Source organism: Monopterus albus, unplaced genomic scaffold, assembly GCF_001952655.1.
Source record: "Monopterus albus unplaced genomic scaffold, M_albus_1.0 scaffold235.1, whole genome shotgun sequence".
Classification (NCBI taxonomy): domain Eukaryota; kingdom Metazoa; phylum Chordata; class Actinopteri; order Synbranchiformes; family Synbranchidae; genus Monopterus; species Monopterus albus.
In genome coordinates this window covers 1,022,185-1,049,513 of record NW_018128115.1, presented here as the reverse complement: position 1 = coordinate 1,049,513, position 27,329 = coordinate 1,022,185, and the positions used below count along the sequence as shown (strand labels likewise).

Below are 27,329 nucleotides of genomic sequence, written 5' to 3'. Positions count from 1 at the left end.
ACTCCACAAAGTCAGTAACAACCCCTCTCATCTCCTCATCAGAGAACTTTTGTAGGTGACAGTGGTGGGAGTTGTACTTGAAGTCCGACGTGTAGAGGGTGAACAGAAAGGGGGAAAGCACCCTCCCCTGGGGCGCCCCCATGCTGCAGACCACCATGTCCGACACACAGTCACACAGCCTGACAAACTGAGGTCTGTGAGGTAGTTAATGGTCCATGCAGACAGGTGTTGGTCGTCACCTGCCCCCTCCAACTTCCCCCTCAGCAGTGACGGCTGGATTGTGTTGAAAGCACTGGAGAAGTCAAAGAACATGACCCTCACAATACTTCCCGGGGACTCCAGGTGTTATAGAGGGTAACTACAGTTTAGGGAGTTATGGATGACCACCAGATGTATTATCTAGGCAGTAGGTCTTTCTAAAAGTCAATAGGTTTAATCAAGTCAATTTATTTATAGACCATGTTTAAAATCAACAAATGGTGACCAATGTGCTTACAGTATAAACAGTCAGGGCAATAATACGCGAAAGCTGGAGCAGCTTTGAGCAGTAGGTGTAGACCACAGTGCAAGACGTAGGCAGGAATCCAAATGTTTTGTGAAGACAACATGCCCAGTTTGGTTGGGCAATTTTCTGTGCTACCATGACACTCAAGATGTTTCATAAAATCCCAAAGAGTAATTCGATTTGATGATAAAGACACAAGAGAAGATCGCTGTGCATGAGACAAACCTGCTCCCATTTGAGATATATGGGACAAGCAGGCGTCTCTCCTGTGGTCGATGTATGATCCAGGCACTAATGTGACTGTGGATGAGCGCCTGGCCCCCTTCAGAGGTCACTGTTCATTCAAACAGCACATCCCTAGTAAAACAGGGAAATATGGGATAAAAATATGGGCAGCAAGCGATGCCGGGTCCAGCTATGCATGGAACATGCAGGTATACACTGGCAAACCTGCTGGTGTGCAGTCAGAAACACATCAGGGCATGCGAGTTGTCCTTGACATGACAGAAGGTCTCCAGGGGAAAACGATCACCTGTGACAACTCCCTTACTTCCTTGGCCTCCAGCTGCTGAAGAGAAAGCTGTACATGGTGGGAACAGTACGGAGGAATAGGCCTGAGCTTCCCCCGCACCAGTGTCAAAAACCAACAGGGCTCGGTTCTCATCGAAGTTTGCCTTCACTGAGACCCATGCTGTGGTGTCCTGTCACCCCAAAAAACAAAAATGTTCTTCTGATGAGCACATGGCATCTGGATGCTGCTGTGAGCATCAGGGATGACAAAAGATCACAACTGTCGATGCACGTTTGTTATTCAGAATATTTAGAATATGATCTATGGAAAGAATAATGCTTTGGATGTGTGTGTATGAAAAAACTTACCTTTCTGAAGATTTCTTTGGCTTCTTTCAGGTTTCCAGTTGTTGACTTAGATAAGTCAGTGCGCCCTTCCGGTGTGTTACTGGATAGTAGGCGAGCACGCAGACTTTTACTTTGAAATCATTGAGCGGATGTTGTATCGTCAGTACTCCCCCCGGGCTGTTACCCACGCTGCTACTCCATTGCTCCCTCCCTCCCTCCCGCTTCTCCCTCAGTCCTCCGCAGCCTGCCGCCGTGTCGCCTGCTCGTGTTGCCCGTCGCACCCACCTCTTCCCCGGCTTTCTTCACTGGGAGCACCGCTGGTCTGACTGAGTCTGCGGAGCAACAGGGTGAAAGATGAGTCCCGGATCCCGGAGCTGGTTGTGGGTCTGGTCGTGCTTGCTGAGCCTGAGCGTCTGGACCCGGGCTCTGGAGCTGGAGGAGCTGTTTGAGTTCGGAGAAGAAGCCGGAGACCAGCAGCTGCAGCCCGGCTCCGGCTCCCCCCCCCCGCCGCCCCCCCCCCGGCAGTCGTCCTTCGACAAAGTTTATGTGAGTTCAGCCACCGGCTGTGATGGGACTGGTGGGCAACACGGGGGGTTTAACCATGACTTTCATTCATTAAAGACGAGAAAGTGCTGAGGCTCGGTGTAAAGGTTTCGGAGGTGACCCGTTAACGGACAGAGCTCACCCGGGTCGGTTCGTGGTTTACCGCCTGCGGGTCAACGGGAGCTGTTTGTTCAAAGTTAAAAACATTTAGATAAGGCAAAGGCCCAGAAGTAAAACTAGAGCTAAACAAACCTAAATGAGTTTGAATCCCAAACTAAATGACAAAGTCCGGTTTCAGAACTGTGAAATAAGTGGATATGGATCACAAACACGTTTAGACGCCATAGTTTTCTGCTTCCTAGCGTGAAACCGGAAAAAAATGGGTTTTACTTAAGAATCCGTTTTAAACTAAAAGTGACAGTGAAGGACAGAAGGTCCTAACCCAGGGTTTAAGTAACTGAAATGAGAAAGCTGAGCCCAAAACCTCCACTGGGCTCAGATGAACCAGGCTTCTTGGACTAGGATCAGTGAGCAGTGAGCTGATGCTTATGTTCCATAGATTCAGGGGTGTTTGACACATTTAGGGCTTCTGAGTGTGCATGTGACATTATGTGCTCGTCCTGACCCCTTTTGTCTTCTGCTGGCCAGATTTGCCCTTTGCTGTGAATTCACACATTTCCAAACTACACCCACAGTCCACGGTGTTTCCTGTGCGGCTGCTGCTGTGGTTTCAGATCCAGGCCGGAGCAGCTGGTTCCTGCCTCTGACTGCCTGCTTTGTGGTTGTTGTAACTGTGGTGAGATGTTGGTGTGAGGAGGTTTGCTGTCGCTTCACACAGGCAGAGGTGGTGGATCCTCTAAATACGTGCACAGAGGCAGGAATGTGAGCCAGCTCAGATAATAAGCCTTTCATCACGCATTCCTCAGGTCATGTGACAGCTAATCTGGATTGGAGCGTCCACACTCGGTGTAAAACTCAGATAAAACACATCAGCTTCTCTTTTTATCACGTATTCTCTTGAGGAACAAGAAGGAAGGAAGGGCTGCAATGAATTGTTTGCTTATGTTTTTGACTGATTGGTCTAAAAACACAGCTCTGCAGAACCAAAGGTGACGTCTGGTTTTGTTCGACCAACAGTTCAGAACTACATGATATGAGGTTTACCATGGTGTTTAACAAAAAGGCACCTCCTCTCATGTTTCACTGTTTTTGTGATTCAAGCAGTGGCTCAGAGTTCATCATATGTTTTGTTGTCACTTCATCTAATGAACTCGTTGTTTCAGTGCTAAAGTAAATAAGTGAGTGTGATCTAGTCTGAGCAAAGCTGGACTACCTGCTAGGCAAAGAGCAGCACGGCCCAGCTGGCCACTCCTGGACTAAACGCACGTCTTCTGAAGTCGAATATAAACTAAGGCCAGTGCTGCATTAGCAGGGGTGGATCTAGGAAGGTTTGGACTGGGGGGCCAGGCTGAGGCACAGACTCGGGGGTGGCACGTTTGAAATGCATGTAAATGTAAATAAAACTCGTAGTTCCATCATGACACAGTGCTTTTCTTTACAATGTTAGTTGTATTAAGGCAACAATTTGTCACTGGTTTTCATTTTTCATTCGTTAATACTGACAAGCATCATATTTCACTCTGGCAGGGCTGGCCAATCAGATTCTTGGCTCCGCCCATGCACATTGTGTCCACATGTAGTTTAAGAAGTTTATTACTTTGCTTTTGTTCTCAAACAGTGCACATTCTTAAGTGTACATTGGTTTAATGTGATTCAGTGTGTGCACGGTGTTCAGATACCTATGTACCAGTTTGGGCTTAAAATTTTGTAAAACTGATCAAATATTATTCCTCAATGACTGAACCATGGCTGCTTTCATCATCACTGAGGAGACCAACAATAACTGAGTCATCAGCATACTTTATAATAGTTCTATTGTCACATCTACTCTGACACATATTTGTGTAGAGAATAAAAAGTAAAGGTGACAACACACACCCTTGAGGAGAACCAGTGGAAGAACCTCTCTGGTCAGATAATATGCCGTTGACCCTGACTCTCTGTGTCCTGTTGATTAAAAAATCCAAAATCCAACCTACCAGATTATTACTCAAATCAAATTGTTGTAGAAGCCTTTCAATTAAAATGTGAGGCTGTATTGTATTAAAAGCAGAAGAAAAATCCACAAATAAAAGCCTGGCGTGTGTCCCACTTTGATCCAGATGTCTAAAAAGCATATTGAGCAGAGTAATTGTGGCATCCTCCACTCCTCTGTGAGGCCTATATGCAAACTGCAAAGGATCCAGTACATGTTCAGTCTGCCTCAGGACCTCCGATCTCCGATAAATAGTATAAACTAAATTAAAATACAATTTCCAAGCTGGGACTGGAGCCACCTAGGAGGGCACCGAGCAATTACAAGCAGGACATTTGGGAAAAACATTTTATGATGGAAAACGTTGGGCACTCTTGCTATAAGTGCAATTTAAAGAACATTTAAAGAGAAGATGCTGAATCATGAATTTATACAATTTTTCACCTTTTAAAGGCACAAAGGCTCTTTTATAGCTGCTTGCAGTTATGATCAGAGGAGCCCAAGGGAGGGAGGGGAAGGGATTTATAAGCCCCCTCTATCGATCCATAACAAAAGTCCAGTGTCTTTCCCTGCCTAGTTGGACAGGAGACATACTGATAAAAGTTTTTAAGTGTCCTTTTCAAAGACACATGGTTAAAATCCCCGAGAATAAAATTTGGAGCCTCCGTGAAATCGACTGCAGCCTCTGTACTACATCAAAGATGGTACTGGAGGCAGAAGCAGCGTCCGCCTTTGGGTGAATATGGATTTCATCCACCTTGTTTCTCAGGGGATTGTGCATTCCCCATAATAACAGTGGGAAGAGGAATGCGGTTAAGATGGCGCTTCCTCAGGCGTACTTTCACGCCTCCCCGCTTCCCACGTTTCCTCCTGTAGTCTCTCTTAACACGGTGTTCTCCCTGAAAGTTTCTCAAAATAAAATCCGGCAATTGCAACACACAATTAGTCCCAGGCGCTAAACTGTACAAGTTTAGCTGTAGCAACATGTCTCTGGAATAGTACAACCTTACCGGAACTGCAGCCTCTGTACTACATCAAAGATGGTACTGGAGGCAGAAGCAGCGTCCGCCTTTGGGTGAATATGGATTTCATCCACCTTGTTTCTCAGGGGATTGTGCATTCCCCATAATAACAGTGGGAAGAGGGATGCGGTTAAGATGGCGCTTCCTCAGGCGTACTTTCACGCCTCCCCGCTTCCCACGTTTCCTCCTGTAGTCTCTCTTAACACGGTGTTCTCCCTGAAAGTCTCTCAAAATAAAATCCGGCTATTGCAACACACAATTAGTCCCAGGCGCTAAACTGTCCTGCTCTGGATGTTTCTGCTGAAGACAAGTGGCCAGAAAGTTCCCACAAGGGTCAAATAGTGAGGAGGAAACTTAGGGGACATCTTGGGAAACAAAAAGTCATTCAGAGTGAGTCACATTCATCAGTGTCGTTTCCTGTAGTCCTTCAAAAACAGTAAACAGTGAGGATGAGTATGTAGTGTGGAAATGGGGACCAGCTGGCCAAGTTAGGGATAAAACCAGTACCAGATGAAACAAAATGTGTGTACAGGAAAAGACCAGTGATGTCACAAACATCTGTAACATGTTCTGTTCACTCCCGTGTGACTGACGTGCTCAGAAAAGCCGCTGAGCCTCCATCACGCCCTGATGCAGCCACGTCCAGAGTGTCTCTTTCTTCCCAGCATCAGTCTGTCCGCTGTATGTTCTCCCTCCTCCCATTAAAACAGTGAACTTCAGGTGCCTCGGCGTCTCCACAGGAAGCTAATGGGCCACGATTAGGGTCCCGCTCCGCTCGCCTTTATGGTTCATTTCAGCTGCCGTGGCGTTTCAGCTTTTCATTTCTTAGCAGACATGTAGCCCGACTTGTCAGAGGACAGACGTCGTTCACCCCGGCAGACATGTAGCCCGACTGGTTGTCAGAGGACAGACGTCGTTCACCCCGGGCTGTGGAAACGTACGGACCTAATGTGCTCTTGGTTTTACCCACGGGCAGAGATGTTTGTTGTTTGTCCAGTACTTATATTTCTCCTGAGACACTTTAGACACAGTTGATCTGATACGAGTTTGGGCTCCAGTGCTGTAACACTGCTTCATTGTTACTTTGATAAATCAGAAGCCCGGTTTTAGCTGAATAAGCCAAGGTTCAGTCTGAGCACATGCAGTTTCAGGTCTAAATAAAATTCAGTGTAAAAGCAGCACATTATAAACCTGAAACCGTCTCAGAAGATTTGGACCAGACGTTTGATTCCAGCTCTCACTAGTCAGAGCTATGGACACATTTTGGTTGGATACTCAACAACAACTGAGCTTCGTGTTGAAACCTCCAAGAGCCGGTTCATTCTTCATTCGTCCAACGTGCTTCGACCTGTGCCACCCATGTGCAGCACTCGTACCTAAAGTCCAGCCTGAGCTGGCTGGTGTCTGTGGGAGCTGTGGGCTCCTCATTACAACTTAAAGCTCTGGGGGTTTGAGCAGTGTTTACTCAAACATTGCATTAAGCTTGTAATAATGTGGCGTTTCAGAGCAGAAGCTCAGCTGTCGGTGTTTGTCTCTCAGCTGGAGTTTCCCACTGAGTGAGGCTCTGATTGGCCGATGTGAGTCTGGAGTCCATTCAGGACCCTCCCCCCCTTGTAGGTGCCTCTATCCACCCCTCTGCCCCCCTGTGTTGAGTGACGCCCTGTTTGCCTGTGCTCAGTAATTGTCAGTCCTACAGTGACGCTCTTAAAGCTTTCCTTTCCCTGTGAGTGATCTCAGGACTGACAACGGTGCAGACTGTAAAATAAAATCTGGCTCGGCTCCAGTTTTTGCTGCTGCAGAGGTTTTCCAGTTGTACGCCTGGTCCTCAACAGGAAGCACAGCGTCCTGGTGGAGTAGCACATCTGGAACGTATAGATTCAAGACATCTGTCATCGGATATCAGATGGCAGCGCTCAGAGCATTCCCTCCCTCCGCCGTTCCCACACTGATATGATGATCTCAGGGGTCGGACATGTGTGATGTCAGCGACGTCCTGGCAAGTCTCCACTGAGCAGCATGTGAACAGGTCCTCAGACACTACAGGAGCGGTCCCATGTAGAACCAGATCATTTAAAGCAGGAGGTATCACCAGCATGTGGTCAGCACCGAGGTGACGAGTGGCTGCTGGGAGTCCTGAGTCTGTTATTTTCTGGCTTATTCCCCACAAACCCCGTCCAGAAACCAGCAGCCCCGGTGAACGTGGTGTCCTCACTGTCATGTGTGTGAGTCCAGACCCTGGTCCAGCTCATCGTAGACCTCCACTGTTGTCCACCAGCTATTAGGACGAACCCCCCCCCCCCAGGTTCCCCCTCATTCTGTGCAGTGTGAACAGATCAGAGGCCTGTCTTCCTTCAGACACTGTACAAAGTGTCGGCCGTTCTCAGCCTGTGGAGCTGCTCGTCTCCTTTGTCTAATGTGCTCTAGTGTCTGTCCAAAGTGCACGTGACATGACGTGTACTCCATCTGCACGAGCAGAAAATGGACAACTTTTCTAAATTTTCGGGAAAATGAATCAGTGTTGGTTTAACCCCGTGAGGACTCTGCCGGTGGCATCCAACATGACTTGCATGTGTGGCTGCTGCTGCTGCTCCCCCCCCCGCGCGGACAGAGGCGCGGCTCCCACCTGAGCCTGACATGATCCTCTGTCTTCCGTTCACTCCCTGAAAGCCTTGGGAATGTCATTAGCGCTTAGCTTGTTCCGCTCAGACAAAGGATCTGCTGTTTGCTCTGAGATGAAGCTCGAGTGTCTTTATCTCTGCAGGCGTCTCCCCCACAGTCAGAGACCTGCTGGGAGACCCCCAGCCTCCCCCCACATGCTGCTGTCATTCATGCATTTCTCTGGAGGAGGTCTGTGGGAGGAGGGAGGCCCACGGTGGCCAAAGCTGCCCTGAGGGCTGGTCTGTGATGCTGCAGGCTCACAGAGGCACTGAGGTGAGACAGCCTCACTCGGGGCTTCCTGTCTCTTCAGCAGCGTCGCACACTCAGATGTTTCCTTCTTTCTGAGCCTCTGACCTTTTGACCTTTGCTGCTGGTTGCTTGTAAAGGCTCATGATGTACCTGCTCCTCTTCTGCTCAGAGACATTTCTCTCTGTGAAGACGTTCAAACACCTGTTTGTCAGGAGGCGGCGCCATGAGTCAGGGCAGCTGTGAGTCAGGTGCTTTTGTAAACGGACATTTTGCCTTTGAGAGAACACACGTTTTACGTGGAACTAAAGACAGCCAGCATAACACTGCTCCTGTTATTTTACCGCCGACACTGGCGTCCTGGTATCAGAGGCATGACCGTTAACATGGCGTCCACAGATTGAACGGAGCAGGATGTGCTTCTACTCATCCTGCACATTTACAGCATGAGTCGGACTCGTGTGTCGTGTACATGTTGATGATCACGGTCACATTCCGTCTCTTGTGAGCAACATTAAAATTTCAGTCCCCTGGCTGCATGTCACAGAAACAACAAGCCCCCTCTCCCCATCTGCATGGCCTTTTGGAGGTCTGCAGTGTATTTTAGTCTATAAAATCATTATGGTTTCTGACAAAACACATGAAAATGAGCTCTTTTTTTCTCTAAACTCAGTTGTGGCTCATCGTCAAGTTCCCAAGCAGAACGTGTATTTGCGAGATATTTTTATCTGGTGAAGTGGTGCGGACATGCTGCCTCAGATGTGAAGGCCTGACTTGGTGATATTACCTCTTCATATTCTTGGCAACCACATAGTACAGATGTGGCAAAGAGCGCTACTGTGTCCAGCTGTGAAGCTGCTGAGTCCCACTAGGACAAATGTAAAGCTGTGGATCCCCTGAACCACAAACTCTTACTCTCTCACTTAGTCATGCAGATAGTTTGAAGATGTTTTGGCCCAGACTTTGAGATGCACCTGGGTGATCTGGGTTAACTGATCCTTTAATGGAAACATGGAAGTTTTAAAGGTTGAGCTGCTTCTTGAGACCTGACGGCATCTTCAGAGCGGACTCACTTGTTCCAGTACGATATGAACAGGCAGAAGAACTCTTGTTCAAATAATCTGATGTCAGTCACATCCCCCTCCCCTCATCCATGTCCTCGCCTATTTGAGGAAACAGGACTTAAAGCCGAGGAGGAGGTTTAACCGGGTGAAGGCCCATCTGTGTGCAGAGGGGAGCAGCTGTTTCGTCTCTCTGCCTGGTTGATGTACATGTTGAGATAAGGCTGAGGAGTGCAGACTGTAAGATACACTGTTTATGTCTGGAGCTGCTGATGCCTTCACGGCCTGAGTCGAAGATCATCTTCAGCCTCCGCTGGGTGGAGATGATGTTCATTCTGTCCTTTGTTCACAGCAGATGTAAAGTCTCTCTACTTTGACAACAGACTTGTTTAGATTATAAAAATGATTCCTGGTGACGACCAGCTGCCAAATGATCTGCCTCAGTAAACAGAGGCCCTGTCCACAGTCATGTGGAGAGTCTCTGAAACTCTGGGTTTGTTTGAAATGCCTCTGTGAAAACGTTTTACAGCGAATCATGTTCTCAAACACACCCCCAGCCCCGGGGAGCCCCTTGACATCCAGGATCTCGGGTCAATGGCCCAAGGTGTCCATCCCTGACACTGAAACAGTAACCTGCCCTAGTGGTCCCTGGCAGGAAACCGGTGAACTGTGGCACGCTGGGTGCTGGCAGAGGACGAGCACTGTCCTGACCAGTATCACAGGCTGTCCAACCTTGTATAACAAAGTGAAAGGCTTTGTCCTCCCACAGCCTTGTCGCTGATAACACATGGTGTGTCACTGTGTAAATCTCTGCAACCTGAGCAGGCCTAAAAACTGCAAACACTGCTGTGTGTATAAGTACACACACGGCCTTTATTCTGTAGTAATGAGTCATATTTCATAGGTTTTGTTTGAAGTTCTATTTTGTATGTAAAATCAAAGTTGTCAGATAAATGTAGTGCACTGGAGAGTTCAGTATTCACTGAACTGTGGTGGAGTAGAAGCACTAAGTAGTAGAATTGGAAATACTTGGGTACAAGTACCTAAAAATGATGCCTCACTGCAGTACTTTAGGTACTTACACTGGGTATAGAAAAGAATCTCCCCCTTTCAAAACATTCACATTATGTTGTTTCTCAGCCTGAAATGTAAACACACACACACACACACACACACACGCCACAGCCTGGACTCAGCTACTTCTCTACCGACCTTGCTCACATGGACCAAGCAGCGTTGGGACACTTCGTCCTCCTTACAGAACTGTTCAAGCTCAGTCGAACTGGGTGGTGACGGCTGGCGGTCTGCAGACTCCAGGCCAGTCCACAGATTTTCTGTAGGGTTTGAGTCTGGGCTCTGACCAGGCCGCCAGGATGCTCGTTTGCCGTTTTCTGATATCCTTGCTTTATGTTAATAGCTGTGCCTGCTCAATGAAATTGAGGGTCCCAGCTTTCGATTTGAACGTAGCGACAGGTCTGGTGGAGATGAACTTTGTTATTAACATGCACAGGCCACAGGAATGATGCCGTAGTTTGTTGAGTAACACACAGAGACCCTTCACTAACAAACCATAACATCCTGTTGTTCCAGATTAACACAAATGGATTTGTGGCCATGGTCAACCCTCCAGCTGAGAAGGAGTACCTGGGGAAGATGCCCACCAGTTTCAAAATGATCGCTGCCCTGCTGGGAGACCTGGACAACAGTGACGGACAGGGGAAGGTCTACTTCAGGCAGGACAGCAGCCCGGGTATCCTGAGTCGAGCTGCCATGCACATCAGACAGGCCTTCCCCAGAGACGAAGGAATGGAGCCCAACAGCGCCCTCGTCATCACCTGGGAGAACATGGCTGCCCATGGGACTTCTGGACAAGGGGACGGCCTGGACACAAAGGTGCGGGACCGTGCTGGAGTTTTAAGAAGCTGTTTTGGGGTGGGGGTGGTTTTATATCTCAGGCCTGTGGTTTTACTTTGGCACAAGAACCTGACAGATACATCAGCGTTATCAGCAGCAGTATAGGAGGAGTCAGCTGGATTTAGATCCAACACAGTCTTATAGAAAAGCCTCCAGAAAAACAAGTGAACAAAACTGATTCAAGACCTGTACAGTGTTTGTACCTTCTGCTTTGTCTGTGTTTTGGAGCAGTGTATCGATCTGATTCTGGTCTGGAATTTCTATGTTATCAGCGCTGCTCGGATCCTGCAGCATCATGGCAAACAACTATGAGCAAGGACAGAAATTCAGCAGAACTGTTTCCCCGCAGACTAACAGAGAATGTCTGCTGACATCTCCTTTCTTCTTGTAGAGAAACACCTTCCAACTGGTTCTTGCCTCCATGGTGTCGTCCTCCTGCGCCATCCTCTTGTACCCCAGAGACGGCCTGCAGTTTGTCTCCACATCCCTGGGGGGAGATAGTACGCTCCTGGAGGCCGGCTTCAATGAAGGCCTTGTGCAGCACTGGTTCTGGGGCACACAACAGGGCACATACTTCCGCATCACCACCGATAACGGGACCTCCGTCAGGGAACTTACTGAGTATGAATCTGATGTCACTGTTTGACAACTGGTGGCTTATTTTGTACTGAAACTGAAAATAGAAGACACACTTCAGTGATTCACATATCACAGCATTTGACAGTTTGATACACACTGACAATCTGCAGTATGTTCAGTGCTGTGGAGCAGCTTTGCATGCAGAGAGCCAGTGTAGTAACAGAATACCTCACTAATGAACGGTGGTCGTTGGAGCTAGTGAAGATTTAATGCAAATATCAAGTTAAACTTTGGAGGAGATGTGTTTACATAAGGAAAAACCAGTAGTTCCAAAAGTGGTACTTTTGCAATTAGTTGTAGAAAATTAACTTGAAATCTCTTTCAAACCTGATGAGGTCCATCTTCTCCAGGAGATAGTTTGAACCAGCAAATGTTTTGTTGCAGCTCCACACAGCTTGGACAGTTTAACAGTTTTAAAATGTTAAAAATGTGACAGATTTTTCTTCTTTCCTATTTCCAGAAAGACAAACTCAGGACGGAAAGGAGTTTGGGTGTACGAGATCAGTGACTCACTGGACACCATCACACCCGGTCAGGTCCCTAGCCTTCCTGAGGAGGAGGAGGAGGAAACTACTGAACTTCCTGAGGAGGAGGAAACTACTGAACTTCCTGTCTGTGCTCTGTCATATGCCATGACCATGTTGCCAAGGCATCCCGATGAAGGACAAGAAGTAGACTTGTCAACCTACGAAACCCAGTCAACGATGACGACTGAAGCACCAGTACTAGAAGGAAAGGAGGCGTTTTCAACTGAGACTCCCACTGAGTACCTTCCCAGATACCCAGAAGCTGAAACTGTCACACCAAGGTTCATCGAACCAAAGACTGAAGAGCTGGATTATGAAGAACCGTTTGAGTCAAATTACACTGAATTTGAGACTGTCACACCAACACACCCCAGCTCTGAAATGACTGAACCAATGTACCCAGATGAACCAGATCCAACATACCTTGATCTGCCTGAACTGGGACACCCCGGTCCATCTGAGCCGACATCCGCCGATGTACCTGAGCCGACATCCGCCGATGTACCTGAGCCGACATCCACCGATGTAACTGAGCCGACATATCCTGATCTGTCTGAGCCTGGATACCCCGATCAAACTGAAACCAGACAGCCGACCTCAGAGCCTGTGCAACCAAGATACACCGACCCTGAACCCAGTGAACCTAGACGCCTTCCAGTCGAGCCGAGTTACCCTGACCCTGAACCAGTCCAACCACACTACACTGTCTCTGAACCAGTCAATTCAGTGCCACCACATTCCCGGTCCCAGCAGCCCCAGATTTTCGTAGTGGATGAAGATGAAGATCTGGGTGTGAATGGTAAATCATTTCAGCTCAAACCTCAACACCCACTACCCTCCTAAGCTTCTGTGAAATTTCTTAAATCTTATTTTCACTGAAGCAGAGTTGACTGATACATTCTGTGGCTGTTTTCACAGTATTTACGTACGATTTGGAAACATGTGCCAACAACAGGCACAAATGCTCACCTTTCGCTGACTGCCGGGATTACAGCAACGGGTACTGCTGCCACTGTAGGCCTGGTTTCTATGGCAACGGCAAGGACTGTGTTGCAGAAGGTGGGAAATATTTTCAGCGTTAAACCTTTGCAGGGTGAGATTGTGTTCTCAAACATAAAACTGCACCCATCCCAGAAATGAGCTTTTTTTTTTCCATAGAACGCCTGATGCTCTGTCGCTGGCCCTGATCCTTAAGTCGAACTACTGAACTTCTGCTGTAATAATCAAATGTTTGTTGGTTTCCAGGCAAACCACAGAGGATGAATGGAAAGGTAAATAGTCGAGTGTTTGTGGGGAACTCGGCTACACCTGTGGAGCTTGGGAACAGCGACTTGCATTCGTACGTGGTGGCCAATGACGGACGGGCCTACGTGGCCATCAGCAACATCCCCAAAAGCATGGGTCCCTCCCTGCAGCCTCTGTCCTCGCTGGGGGGAGTCATCGGCTGGGCCTTCGCCCTGGAGCAGCCCGGCTACCAGAACGGCTTCAGGCTCATCGGTGAGGAGATAGTTTGGCTGCTGTGTAGAGCTCTGTGTAAAGGACTTTTGTTGCTTGTCTTGTATTTTCTTAAATGCTGCAGGACTCTGTTGAGACACTTGTGTTTGTGTCCATGCAGGCGGTGTGTTTTCCCGGCAGGCCGAGGTTGTCTTTCAGCCCGGGAACGAGCGTCTGAGCATCAGACAGCAGTTTCAAGGAATCGATGAACACGACCACCTGGTGGTGAGCACTGAGCTGGAGGGCCGTCTGCCTGCCGTCCCGCTAGGGTCGTCTGTCCAGATCAACCTGTACAAGGAGATATACCAGTACAACACAAACTGTAAGGAGAATTAACAACTAAAACTAATAAAGGGCTTTAAGTGAAAATCTGCTGTGCTGAGGAATTTGTTTTCCTTCTGTCAGTGATCACTTCTTCCTCCAACCGCAACTACACCATCACCTCCCATGACGGGACGGTGCAGACCAGAAGCTACCACTGGCGTCAGACCATCACCTTCGAGAGCTGCCCATATGATGAGGCCACCAGGGCGGCGCCATCCGCCCAGCAGCTCAGCGTGGACCAGATATTTGTGATGTTCGATGCCGAAAACAGCCTGATCCGCTACGCCATGAGCAACAAAATCGGCTCTGTCCACAGTGAGTCCTGACGCCACCGTAGACCTGCAGAAGATTATACAAAAGTACAGATAAAACCTGACTTGTAGTTCGGATAGATAAAGAAAAGCCATTACAGATGTGATGCTATATAGAGATAATACACATTTCCTACCGTTCTGAGATATCAGGTCATGTTTATGAGGGGTGCAAGTCCGAAGTGCAAGAAAAGGTCTCCTCATTTTCCCCTTGATTCATCGGTTCTGGTTGTTTAAGTTACTGAGCGTCAAACGGTCATTCGTCAGCAGGTCGTTTGTATTTCTCCCTGTTTTCTCTTCACTTTGTATGTGAAGTTATACAGTCACAGGTCAGCACAGTGCACACTGGTCACGTGGAGCTGGTGATGTCCTCCCAGAAGAGACGTCTCCTGGCCGTCTGTCAGGGACAGTCAGAGTAAAGACATGGGTGTTATTACCAAGAAAACAGCTCCAGCGGTTTTAGTGCCTCAGCGGTGTTTGTAGAACATCAGAGGAAGACAAACGGCATCCTGCCCCCGGCTGTGTTTCCTCAGCTGCAGTGTGAAAGGCTGTGAGAGTGTTGGCGGGGGGTGACATCAACGAGATACCAGCCTTCAGTCCGCAGCAGGGAGGAGAGGGGGGGGCATCAGGAGGACCTTTGGTTTAAATAAAGAGGAGGGTTAGGGTGTAGAGGGGACGTTCAAAGGTTCAGAGTTAATCAAGCAAACAGGACTCAGCTGAGGTTTGTTGGCACAAAGTGGAACATCTGGGTCGTGTTTCCTGTGACGATGAGCTGCAACAGTCAGCTGCATGATGGGAAGACAAGAAGACGCCGCCTACATGGTCTCCGTCTGTCAAGTCGTGCTACTCTCCTCTCAGACAGCTGATTAGCTAGGACTGCAACTATTGATCATGTCATTATTGGCTAATCTAATGATTATATTCTTGATGAGTCTGTTCTGTAAAACATCAGAACAGTGAAAAATGGCCGCCACCGTGTCCTACGGCACAACGTGATGTCATCAGGTGTCTTGTTTGTTTCTACCAAAAGTCCAAAAATCGTCCGTTTGCTGCAGCGTAAGAAATGAAAAGCTGGTATTGTCACCTTCTCAGCTTCTGGCTGTTTTGATTGAAATGTAGTTATTGAAACAGTTGCTGATTCTTTTTTGTTTTTGACTGACTGGTCGATAACAACTTGATAAGAGACGCTTTGAGACGCTTCTCAAGCTGATCCGGTCCCAGCTTCTCCACGGTGAGGATGTGCTGTGTTCTCTTTGAGTTCACCTGAATGTCTGGGTTTACTGTGGGTTAAACAAGCGATACAGTGCTGCTAGAGACGTCACCCCGGGACTGTGGGAATCTGGGACAATTAAAAGACAAGTGAGGTTTGTCGGCGTGTCCTCTGGATACAGTGATTATGCGTCTGGACGTCGGGGAAGCTCAGGTTATTCCAGTGGGTCGTCCTGTACTCATGAACAGGCAACACGTCAACATGGCTGCTGCAGTACGTTCACAGCTTGGCTTAAAATAGATGAGTTTTTAGTTTATAAAAAGTGGAGGATGTACAGCAGCAACACTGAAAAGTCTTGAAATGCATCAGACTCCATGGCGTGCAGCTTGGCAGACTTTGTGAGCGTCTCTCTTTTTCCCGACAGGCGCTCCAGAGCAAGAGCAGAACCCGTGTTTCACCGGTCAGCACCGCTGTGACACCAACGCCATGTGCAGACCAGGTGAAGGCCTCCAGTTCACCTGTGAATGCGCTGCTGGTTTCACTGGAGACGGGCTCTACTGCCATGGTAACACCCTGCACACGCTCACGCACAGAAAACTCTACTGCCACGGTAACACACCCTGCACACGCTCACGCACAGAAACTGTGTGAATTCATGTGGAACATGTTTGACTTGAATTCTTCAGCAGCTTTCAGAACAAAGTTACAAACTACTTACTGGGAATAAAACAGAAAAATAAAAATAAAGTGCTGATAGGTGTTGGTTGTTTGTTCAATGGGTGGATTACAGAACGGGCCCCCGGGTCAGAACATCTGTATGAAGGGACTGCTAACATTCCTGACACGACCACAGAGGCTCAGATCAGCCATAAAGAGCCAGAACCACCACAGCGACACAGCTGCTCCGATGTGTGAGGGGCGGGGGTCGTGTCCAGGGGTCGTGTCTCCTCACTTGGCTGTGGGACATGAGGGTTTCACCCAGCAGCTATATGTCCATATTATTACAGACTACATTTTTAACCCATTTCTGAAACGCGCCCCCCATCCTAAAAACTGTTCCCCGGTTTCTACACCCGCCCCTGGATGAATACTATACAAACTGTCACATCCAGCAGACACAGATCAGCTGATCGCAGTGAGCTTTACTCCTGGCCTCCACACTTGTCACTGGGGTTTAGGGAGAAACTGCCTCTAACTGTGATTCACCCCCATGTTGGTGTGTTACTGGCAGATATCGACGAGTGCAGGGAGACCCCTCAGGTCTGTGAAGCCAACGCCGTCTGCAGTAATCAGCCTGGAACGTTCCGTTGTGAGTGCTCCATGGGCTTCGTGTTCGCCAGCGATGGAAGGACCTGCATAGGTGCGTTTATCTTTGTGTGTGTGTGTGTTGACAGCTGTGTGGGTGGAGTGTGTAGCCCCTGTTTGGAGAGTCCTTTGTTGTGCATGCAGATGCTCTAAAAGCTGCCAAGAGACATAAATAAAAAAGGTTTTGTTCGACTGTGAATGGGACGTTTCACACTGAAGTTCTTTGTGGTGAGAAGATGTGACTAAAACACAGACCTGCACCAGAACTGAGTTGTTTATGAGGAAGAGTCTGTGTGAAGGGATCGGTCATGACCATGCAGTCGAGGTTACTCAACATAATCTGTGTAAAAAGTGCCTTAAATTTCTCATAAACTACCGGTTGTAACAGCCGCCGCTGTTCAGTGAAGGCTTTAACTGTCGTCTAAGATATTGTGCTGCCCTGACCTCTTCTCACTGGCACTAACTGCACAGAGCGATGTCCACATGTCCACAGAGCGATGTCCACAGCACAGAGCGATGTCCACACAGAGCGATGTCCACATGTCCACAGCACAGCAGAGAGCTGCAGATGATGATGTTCATCACTTCACTTGTGCTGTTTCTCTTTAATATCACGCCAAATATCCACGTCCACACCTCGTGTTGACCCGTTTCAGCCAGCGTTGGCCAGTTGGCCACCGCTTTGGTCCAAGCTGAAATATCTCAACTTGTCATCAAATGCTGTACCAAGACTCATGGTCCTCAGAGGATAAGTCCTTTGAACTTTACTGGTCCTCTGTTTATCGTGGGGTCAACATTTTAATTTGGTTTATGACCAAGTACCTACAAAACTGATGTCCCCATCAGCCACAGCTGGATGCTGAGGTTAGCACGCTAACATAATAAGCTAAGATGCTGAATACAGTATGGCAAACAGTTAGCACGACTGTTAGCATGTAGCTCAAAGCAGCACTGTGCCCCAGTGCAGCCTCACAGAGATCCTGGCATCACTGACAGTGGACTACCATGTTAACAAACACTACATGTCCTCCAGCTGCTTCACAATAAAAGCCTCCTGCTGGTTCTCTGCTGAAAGACTCTTGATGTGAAGCATCAGGTGTGTTTCTGGGTCTTGATTCTGTTTATTCTTCTAAACAAGGCAGAAAGCTCCTTGTACTGGCATTAACAAAAACACAGAAGTAGTTCAGACTTGTGGTTCTGTTGTGTTTCCACACACAAGCTTCTGCTGCAGGTCTCATGTTTTCTATTTTATGCCAAAAAAAAGAAACTTGCATGTTTGTGTCTCTGTATCTTTGGCTCAGTATCTCTTCCAACGATTCTGTGTTATTGTTATGAAAGGAGCTTTCGGAGGACACCGGGGTTATGACTGCAGCCAGAGCAGACGAACAGTCCCGTTTATTTTGGGTTCATTAGAAATGGCTGGCATCTGCTGAGGGGTTAACTCCGCTCCAGTGCAGGTTTTGAGTCATTGCCGTCAACCACACTGGGCCTGTGTGTCTGTGCACAGGTGCTAACGTGTTTTCTGTCTGGGCCTGCAGACGAGGACCGACCAGTGGATCACTGCCACAGAGGAACCCATGACTGTGACGTTCCTGAGAGAGCGCTGTGCAGCTACACCGGAGGCTCGGCCTACTTCTGCTCCTGTCTGCCGGGGTTTGAGGGAGACGGTCGGGTGTGTCGGGGTGAGTTTTCAGAGTTGACTTTATCAGCTGCGGGTGTGTTTGTGTCTGCAGACCTTGGGCAGCGGTGTGACTCGCGTCAGTAGCTGCTACATATTAGTCACCATCAGTCTGTGCTGAAGGTCACTGCAGTGTGTGACGCGGCTGAACCGATGCAACATGAGAACTGTCTGCAACATCTTTCCTCTGATGACAGTAAAGCATTTTGGAGAATGGAGGTGTTGCAAATTTGCCTCAGGAGCTTTATAATCACTACAAAATAAGACAACATCAATTCTTAGAGTGGGTGAGGAAGAAGCTTCGGTGCAGAATCATGTAAGAAACATCAGGGAGGACAGCGGAGGAACGACGTGTTGTGGACAGCAGGACCAGCAGGGAAGCTACAGCATGGAAACACACAGGGGCAACATTAAATCAATATGAAGTGTAATAACTGGAAACTGGAAAGTGTTTGTACAAACATATCAAATTAATTTAGTCATAATTCTGGCATATGACAGAGCACAGACAGGAAGAATCCTCTCAGCAGCGTCAGAAGAAGAGTTTCCATGTGAAACATGAGGCGGCTCTGGGGCCCGGGGCAGGAAATGCAGACCCTGCCTTACAGCTGTGCAGCTCGTCTCTTAACTATACATCTTCCTCCTCCTCCTCATCGACTCTGTTGTGATTTCACCAGCTCAGCTGTGGGGAATCTGAACATTCATACACAAGAACAATCTGTGCTCACAAAGCCTCACTGGTAGTGGAGCGTAAATGTAAAGCTTGTCCTGAGGGTGGCGCTAAAATCCCCTCTGGGATACACGTCAGTGAAAATTTATAAAGTGGCTGAGTTATTAACCCCCCCAGTGAGCCACACCGCTGCACTGGGGGCCAGGTCTCCTCCTCAGGAAACATGGGAGATCGTTTCCAACAACCGGCTCCACAGGCTGAGAACAGCCTCACTGTGGACAGTCGCTGGTCTCTGACCTACGCTGCTCCGCCAGCTCCTCACGCTGCACAGAGCAACAGTTTGGAGCCGTTTGTTTACAGGGACATTTTGAGTGGATTTCTGTGGGGTTAGCATCTAGTGGCCACTTGAGGTACTGCATCCTACATTAGCTCCAGAAATGGTGTCACTGCCTGTTTGTCCTCACCTTAGTTTCTTTCTGCCTGTTCAGACGTAGATGAGTGTCAGCAGGGTCGATGCCACCGTGACGCCTTCTGCCTCAACACACAGGGATCCTACACCTGCCAGTGCCGCCCTGGTTTCCATGGTGATGGCTTCCATTGCAGCCCTGCGTCTTCAGGTAGGTACACCTGTAGTCCTGCTCAAACTATCTGGGTGGTAGATGTGTTAAGACCGATAGTGAATGGGTTAAAACAAGTCAAACAGCAGTGGGGCCCTTTCTGCTGCCTCCTGACTGAGGGAGGAAATGTTTAGGGATTCCAGTTTCAGATGAGGAGGCGGCAGCTCGCTCAGACCGGAGGTGGTGTCATGTTTCAGAGACGAAGCGAAGCTGTGTAAACTCTGCTGAGGATAAACCCTGTTGAGAGACGAGGTGAAGGATATTGGAGACAAGTGTAAACAGATTCGACTTGACAGACACTTGATATTGCAGCTCAGGGTCACGTCAGACAGCGGCGTCTGACGTGACCCTGAGGCTTTTAACCAGTAGGTCGGAGGTGTGAGACACCTGATTTGCTGACAGCAGACATCTGACTTTTCCTCTGCCTGCTTTGCTGCTGTTGTTGTTGTGGCGTCGACCCAAAGCTGCAGACGCCCTCTCTGGTTCCAGGTGTCAGCAGCTGGGAGCTAATTACAGCGTCACTGTTCTCCACCAACATCTTTCCATCCTTTCTATGGCCTCTGAAAGCAGCATTCATTCAGCTTGTCACAGCGGCTCTGACTGTGAGCAGCTCCACTTCCTCTTATCTGGGCCCCTCTCTCAGGGTCTTCTTGCTCTTTGTGGTTTGTCTGTCAACATGCTGCTGTGAGGACACACCGCTGCCTGCTGTGCAGGGCTGTTATGTCTGGTTTGTGGCTTGTCTTGTAGATAGAAACCCTTGAAGATAAGAGTGTGAGGCTCTTTCACGTCACTGTGGCTCATGGATACGACCACAGAGATGAAGAGTCTCCTGCTCGTCTTTAATCTGTGGTTCTCTCCGCGGCTCAGACGTTTGTCTGCCGCTGCCACAGAGTCTGTCTGTTCACGAGCAGGAAAATAGCAAATTAAATAAAAATACTTTGGGCTTGTTGGAACAAAATGCAGACTAACAGAGACTTTAACTCATCTAAATCAAACATTCTGACTTTTCACATTAATATTTGACACAAGTTAAATTTGTTGCTGTATGAGTCTGTCTGGTGTAGCTGTAGACTGCTGGTGATGAGGAGATGAAGGCAGGGATACTCCTCTACATCCTGAGGTGCACCTGGATTTTACTTATGTCTGTGTCTGAAAGTCAAATCAAGGCCAGAGTCTAAACAGATGTTTAGCAGCAGAGATCTCCATATTTCTGACACAGCATCTGGATTGTGTCGAGGTCTCACTGTTATTTTGTGTCCTCAGAGCGTGAGAAGACCCAATGTGAGCGCCACAGAGAGAGCGCCCTGGCTGCCACCTCCCCCGGCTCAGACCTCTTCTTTTTCCGTCCTCGGCCGGCCGTCGGTCACTACGTCCCTCAGTGTGATGAACATGGGGCCTACGAGCCCACGCAGTGCCACGCCGGCATCGGACAGTGCTGGTGTGTGGACGCCAGCGGCCAGGAGATCCCCAACACCCGGACCAGACCGGGACACACTCCTCTGTGTGAGTCGGCTGCTTCTGCCAAACACTGTGAAACTCATTCAAATGGTCGCATTAACCCTGAGATGATCAGGCAGTACCGACAGAAGTAGAGCTGGACAGAAATTCATTTCTAGTCTTTTGCAGATATTGAAGCCGATTTGGAAAAAAAAGATCTTTTATCTCTAAATAACGAGATACTTTCTCAAAACTGAGAGTCCTTATATATGTAGATACAGGACCATTTGGTGCCAGTGGGCTTCCGTACTGATCAGACACAATCAGCTTGTGCTGCTGCTGCTGTCTCCTCCATTAAAAAGCACAAGACTAATTAAGAACAGACTTGGGGAGTATTATCTGAAATACTTTATACAATTTATATAATCCTGACCGCCATGTGATAAACACGCTCCAACTCTTCAATCAGTCCAAATGCTGCAGAAACTATTTGTAGATGTCTACGAACCATTTTACCTCAGATTCTCTCTGACATACATTATTTGGCATCTTTGTGAAGTTTGGACTCTCCACTTAAACATTGTTTTTAGTTCTGTGGCTTTTAACAGAAGTTCATGGCAAAAATCACTCAGGAAACAGAAGCACCTGGGCTGTCTCCTGTCTCGCTGTGGTATCCATGGCGAAGGAACATGCATGTTCACTGTACTGGTAGTCTGCTGATGGAAGTTTAAAAACCATCAGGCGCTGCAGAGTCTGGTGTGAGCGGGAAGTTTCCACTGCATCCCGTCTCTGAGTTACAGTGTTAGTCAAGATGTTCATTGTCACTGAAGTGGAACCTGCACACACACAAACCAACAGCAGTGTGACTGTCCTCCTCCACAGGCATCGATCACACAGTGACCCCTGCTCCGGTGGGTCCCACGCCACGGCCCGGCCTTCTCCCCGTCACTTCGGGGACGTACCTGCTGTTCGCTCAGAGCGGGAAGATTGAACACGTTCCTCTGGATGGATACAACATAAAGAAGGAGGAGGCCAAAGCTCTGCTGCACATCCCTGTAAGGCCTAGCACATCATCACACACACACACAACAGTGTTGGAAACAGTCGCACATAAAGAGGCAGCAGCTGGCGTGCAAACACCATGACGACCACAGTCACCAGGTTTTAGGTTGAGGTCCTTCCTACAGAAATCTTCTTTAGATTTAGGACTCAGCGTGGCGGCAGTATGGCTGTGAAACTGGTAATAAATTACATCCTGTGTGGCGTTAAAAGGCTCTTATAGTGTGAAACGTAAGAAGCCCTGGTTTGATGTAGCAGTTGTGTCGTCTTTTCTGTTGGGATTGGCTCAGGGTAGATACTCAGATCTGGAAACACAAAGACAAGAATGATCATGAAGTGCAGCCAAGTCCTAAACGAGCGGCGGGTTTCTGTGGTGGCGACGTTCGGTCCTGGGTGCTGGAGAACATACAGCGTCACTGTTCCTAATTAATTCGGTTCAACCGCTTCGGAGCATTCCTCGTTGCTCTGAATCAATCCTCTGGTTGTTCTTCAACACACATCACAACTCTCTTCTTCCGTTTGTGAAGTTCACAGCTGATGCACTGCAGCTGAACACAAAGCTGTCCGTCTGCCACGTCGCACAAAAGACTCTTTGTCAACGTCTCCAGATGAATGAAGGCGTCTGTCTCTCCTTGTGTTTTCTGTCAGGACCGGGTGGCAATCGCTGTGGCCTACGACTGTGTGGAGAGGACGGTTTACTGGACTGACATCACGGGGCCGGCGATCAGCAAGGCCAGTCTGAGCGAAGGAGACGTCATCCCGGTCGTCACTACAGGTACAGTAGGAACATCAGCTCCCTGTAAACAAGCAGCAGCCCAGCTGTGTTTAGTGGACCTGGAACGGTCGGCTTGTCACTAAGCCTAGTCTCCACAGGAGTTCCTGTCCTACCAGCCGCTGACCGTTGGATCCAACGCCAGCGTTTAGTCCCACTGCAGGAAGTAGTCAGTCCTCCACAAAACAGAAGATAAGACTGTGTCTGACTCGTGCTGCTAATCTGAAGCGAGTCGCAGAGCCTCACCTGGCAATTGTCACATGACAACATCCCAGGTGATCTTTGTTGGCAATATCCAGAGATGTCGGTCACGGCCCGACTCCTGCTGCTTCTGAACAGCAGTGGAGCTGTGTGGCTCAGACGAACAGGCTGCTCCAGGACCGACAGACATTAAAGGCAAAGCACTGTCTTAGTCGCTGTGTGGAGGCTTCACACCTCAAACTGGGTTCACACTAAATGACCTCTATCACATTGGAGCTGTTTAGAAACGATCAGGTTTTGAGTTAGTCAAATTATTTACAGTGTCTGTGTTCAGCTCCTTTCTGGTTCTAGTGGTATTCTCTCAACCAGTATGATCAGATGATCCATGATCAGGATTGTGGTTCAGGCTTCAAAAATAAGTGCGTGCTCCCTCAGATCCTGACAACCCTTCCGAATGTGGTTTTGGTGGCTTTAACGCTCATGATCCATGATCGGGATTGTGGTTCAGGCTTCAAAAATCCGTGCGTGCTCACTCAGATCCTGACAAGCCTTCTGAATGTGGTTTTGGTGGCTTTAACGCTCCACAGCAGATCATCCTGTAAAAAGGCATTTAATGATTTCAGATCGAGCTCTGCAAGACAAAGGTGGGTCATTTAGTGAACCACTTGTACCCCATCACTTCCAGGCTAATGTTAGTAGAGCAGTGACCCGGGACCAGCAGACTGACCCACTGCTGCACTGGGTCCACAGCGGGGTTCTGCAGAGAGAGGGGCTGTTGTCCGGGGTACAATGTGCCTCTTTGTTGTTACTGAATCAAGAATGGATTTTAACTGTGTATTGAATCATGACGCCAGCAAACGGAATGGACAAGACGAACTGAATGGAACCGAGCAGAACGACGCTCACGCCTCACAACAATCACGTCTGCGTGCACAGGCCGGGCCAGTTCCAACACTGTCACAGGGTTTAGTTTAGTTGTTTAGATATACCTGTACTCGGTACCCAGCGGGTACAGTCGGTATCAGCTGCTTCTCTCAGGAGTACACTGATGAAATGACACACTGACTGTGTTACACTTGTAAGACTGAAACGCAGCTTTACAGATGTAAATGTCACGGGTTCAATCCTGGACCCGGTCACCAGCGTCTGAGGCAGCGTGGTCTGCCGTCCCTCTCCTGACAGGTGTGTTCTGTGTCTGAACCTTGTGTGCCCAGAGCTGCAGAGTCCTGAAGGCATCGCCATCGACCACGTGGCCCGTCTCCTCTTCTGGACCGACTCCATGCGAGACACCGTGGAGGTTTCTAAACTGGACGGCAGCCAGCGCAGAGTCCTGTTTGACACGGACCTGGTCAACCCTCGGCCCATCGTCACCAACCCAGCATACGGGTGAGTGACCCGTGTTTCAACACAGACTGGTTCCTGTTGACTGGAGGAGGAGCGGTGGTCAGCGCGGCACACGGTGTAGGTCTGTCGACTCCGCGGGGTCATTAGGGCAACAAGCTAATACTTAGCTCGTTAGCTTCCCAACAGTAGTATTAGTCTCTATTAGCTTGGTAGTAGTACTTCAACCTGCTGTGTCCCGCTGCTGAATAAGTGTCTGATACCGATTCCAGACGAATCTGGATATTTATTACTCCGTCTTTGATTATTGGAAACTTTTCTTATTTGTGCTGAATGGTTTGTTTGTTTGTACAGTGATGGAAGGTACTCAGTATAAGTAGCAGTACCACAGTGTACAAATACTCTGTTACAAGTAAAAGTCCTGCATTCAAAATGTCAGTGAAGTACAAAAGTACTAGCAAATACCACAATTTAAGAAGTCGTCATCCTGCAGAAGGGCCCACGTTAACGTCTATGATGCCTTCATTAATGCTGCTGCCGGTGAAGGTGGAGCTACTGTTAACTGGAGTGACATAGAAATAATACAGTATGATACGTAGTACTAGTGAGTACCTCAGTGGTAGTATTTTGTTTTTGTTTATATGGGGTGCTGTTTTATGTGGAAGTGCAATAAAACTACGTTTCCCTAAACAAAAACACGACATTTAAACAGACTCGTAAAGCGGGAACGAGCATCGTTCAGACGCTCAAACCAGTAAGTCACTGGGGTGTGTGCCTGTAGCGTGCGTCAGTGTGTCTGTAGCGTGCGTCAGTGTGTCTGTAGCGTGCGTCAGTGCGTCAGTGGAGGGCGTCAGCGTAGTCGACTGTCCGTAGCAAAATAACACAAGTTTGAATTTGGAAACAAGGAGGCTGCTGAACAGATGTGAGACACAGCAGCTGGTTTCCTGTTTAGGTAAAAACATGACATTAACAGTAACATGAGGAGTACCGATGAGTACATGTACTGTCCGAGTACTGAAGGAGGAGTACCGGTGAGTACATGTACTGTCCGGATGGCTCACAGCTCTGTGGAGTCTTGATCAGACCAGAGTTTCATGCAGTGGGAGTACAGATGTGCTCTGTGAGCGTAATAATTGATTTCAGACCAATATAGCATGTGGATGGATATAAGTGTGGGAACTTGGGGGAGAAGGGACCTCAGGGAAGCCAGCTGTGGATACGGACACTCACAGCTGGATCTGAGCCCTGAACTGTACAACGGGCAGTGATGAGAGGCTGCTCGAGTGTCTGCGTCCACCTCCTGGGTTCTTGTGGCCCTTCACTCTTGAGCTGTTCATACATTTTATCTGACACTGATGTGAAACTGACTCTCTGCAGTGTAAACATCACTGAGTGTCGTCATCAAGGCTCACACCCTTAAATGTCTTGTTTTGTTTGGCCACAAATGAATTCAGTTTACTGAGTTGAGATCAGCCACAGCAGTGAAAGGACACCAACAGCTGCAGAACCAGCTGATATGATGGGGCCTTCAGCAGAACCTGCCACAGAAAGTCACTCGGCAGCTTTTTTAATAAATCCAATCGTTTATTTACAAACACTTGTTGTTTCCAGTTTAATTCTTCTTGTCACCGCACTGTAAACTGAATGTGTTGAACCATTTGGCCTGAGCAAGATGTTTGACGACTTTTTTAGCTGAGCACTTTTAGACAAAGTGATTTTTATTGGACCTTTAATGTTTAAGCTTTTTGAGATGCACTGAATGCACTAAACCTGGCTCAGCAGGTGTTAACAGTCCCCTTCTGTCCCCGCCAGCCTACATGTGACCAGTAGAAGTGGTATTTTGCTGTAACTGGTTTGATCCTGTTGGTTTAGGCAGCTGTATTGGGCAGACTGGAACAGAGACGGGCCTAAAATTGAGATGTCCTTCATGGACGGGACAGAGCGGACTATCCTGGTGAAGGACGACCTGGGGCTTCCCAATGGGCTGACCTTTGACCCCGACAGCCAGCAGCTGTGCTGGGCCGATGCAGGCGAGTCACACCTGACAGGAAGTGATCCTGGCGCCACCCCTTCAGAGTTAGTGTATGAGCCGGGTATCCCTGGGTGATGACTGACTGATGCATGCTGGTCTGCAGGTACTCGTAAGGTGGAGTGCATGGATCCCCACCGCCGGCTGAGGAGACAGATCGTTGACGGGATCCAGTATCCGTTCGCTCTCGTCTCCTTTGGAAGGACCCTCTACTACACCGACTGGAGGAGGTACAGGCCGACACACATGGTCTATAGCTGCACCAGCAGTTAGAAAGCCATCAGCCACAGGTCCAGTTTAAACCGTATGGCTGCACTTTGACCAGAAACATCTTATAACCTGTTTTAACAGCAGCATCGGTCAAAGCTCGCTCTGAAAGGTTTGCATGATTCATTCTGTGGTTATTTCCCAGGGAGGCGGTGGTCGCCGTCGACCGTCACTCGGAGAGAGAGACAGAAGAGTTTCTGCCACAGAAACGCTCACGGCTGTACGGCATCACCACAACATCCACGCACTGTCCTCAAGGTACAACTCCAGTCCGTCTGGTCAACGGACAACAAGTTCCAGAACCAGATATTTAGCCAGGATGCACTGATGCACGTCGTTATGCTACTTTCTCATGTGACCATGTGAGAAAAAGAGGTGATGCCGACCTCTGGATGAAGCCAGGCTAAGCCAGGCTAAGCCAGGCTAAGTCAGGCTGGCAGCTTCCAGTCTTTATGCTGAGCTAGGCCAGCACATCCAGCTCTGTACGCACACAGACTGATCATCCATCAGAACCAAAACAAATATCTACCCAAACTAGAGTTGCGG

General features: G+C 48.5%; 1 protein-coding gene across 1 annotated transcript; it reads left to right on the top strand.

Moving 5' to 3' along the window:
* Positions 1 to 1,717: 1,717 nt before the first annotated feature.
* On the top strand, positions 1,718 to 27,311 carry LOC109971812 (nidogen-1-like). Its single transcript, XM_020620297.1, has 19 exons — positions 1,718 to 1,909; positions 10,579 to 10,881; positions 11,294 to 11,523; positions 12,002 to 12,867; positions 12,987 to 13,127; positions 13,314 to 13,565; positions 13,684 to 13,884; positions 13,968 to 14,201; positions 15,832 to 15,972; positions 16,639 to 16,767; positions 18,251 to 18,394; positions 19,549 to 19,677; positions 20,941 to 21,180; positions 21,997 to 22,169; positions 22,822 to 22,948; positions 24,361 to 24,532; positions 26,360 to 26,517; positions 26,623 to 26,746; positions 26,929 to 27,311. The coding sequence occupies exons 1-19, from the start codon at positions 1,718 to 1,720 to the stop codon at positions 27,095 to 27,097; spliced, it is 4,125 nt and encodes a 1,374-aa protein (XP_020475953.1). The 3' UTR covers positions 27,098 to 27,311.
* Positions 27,312 to 27,329: the final 18 nt, after the last annotated feature.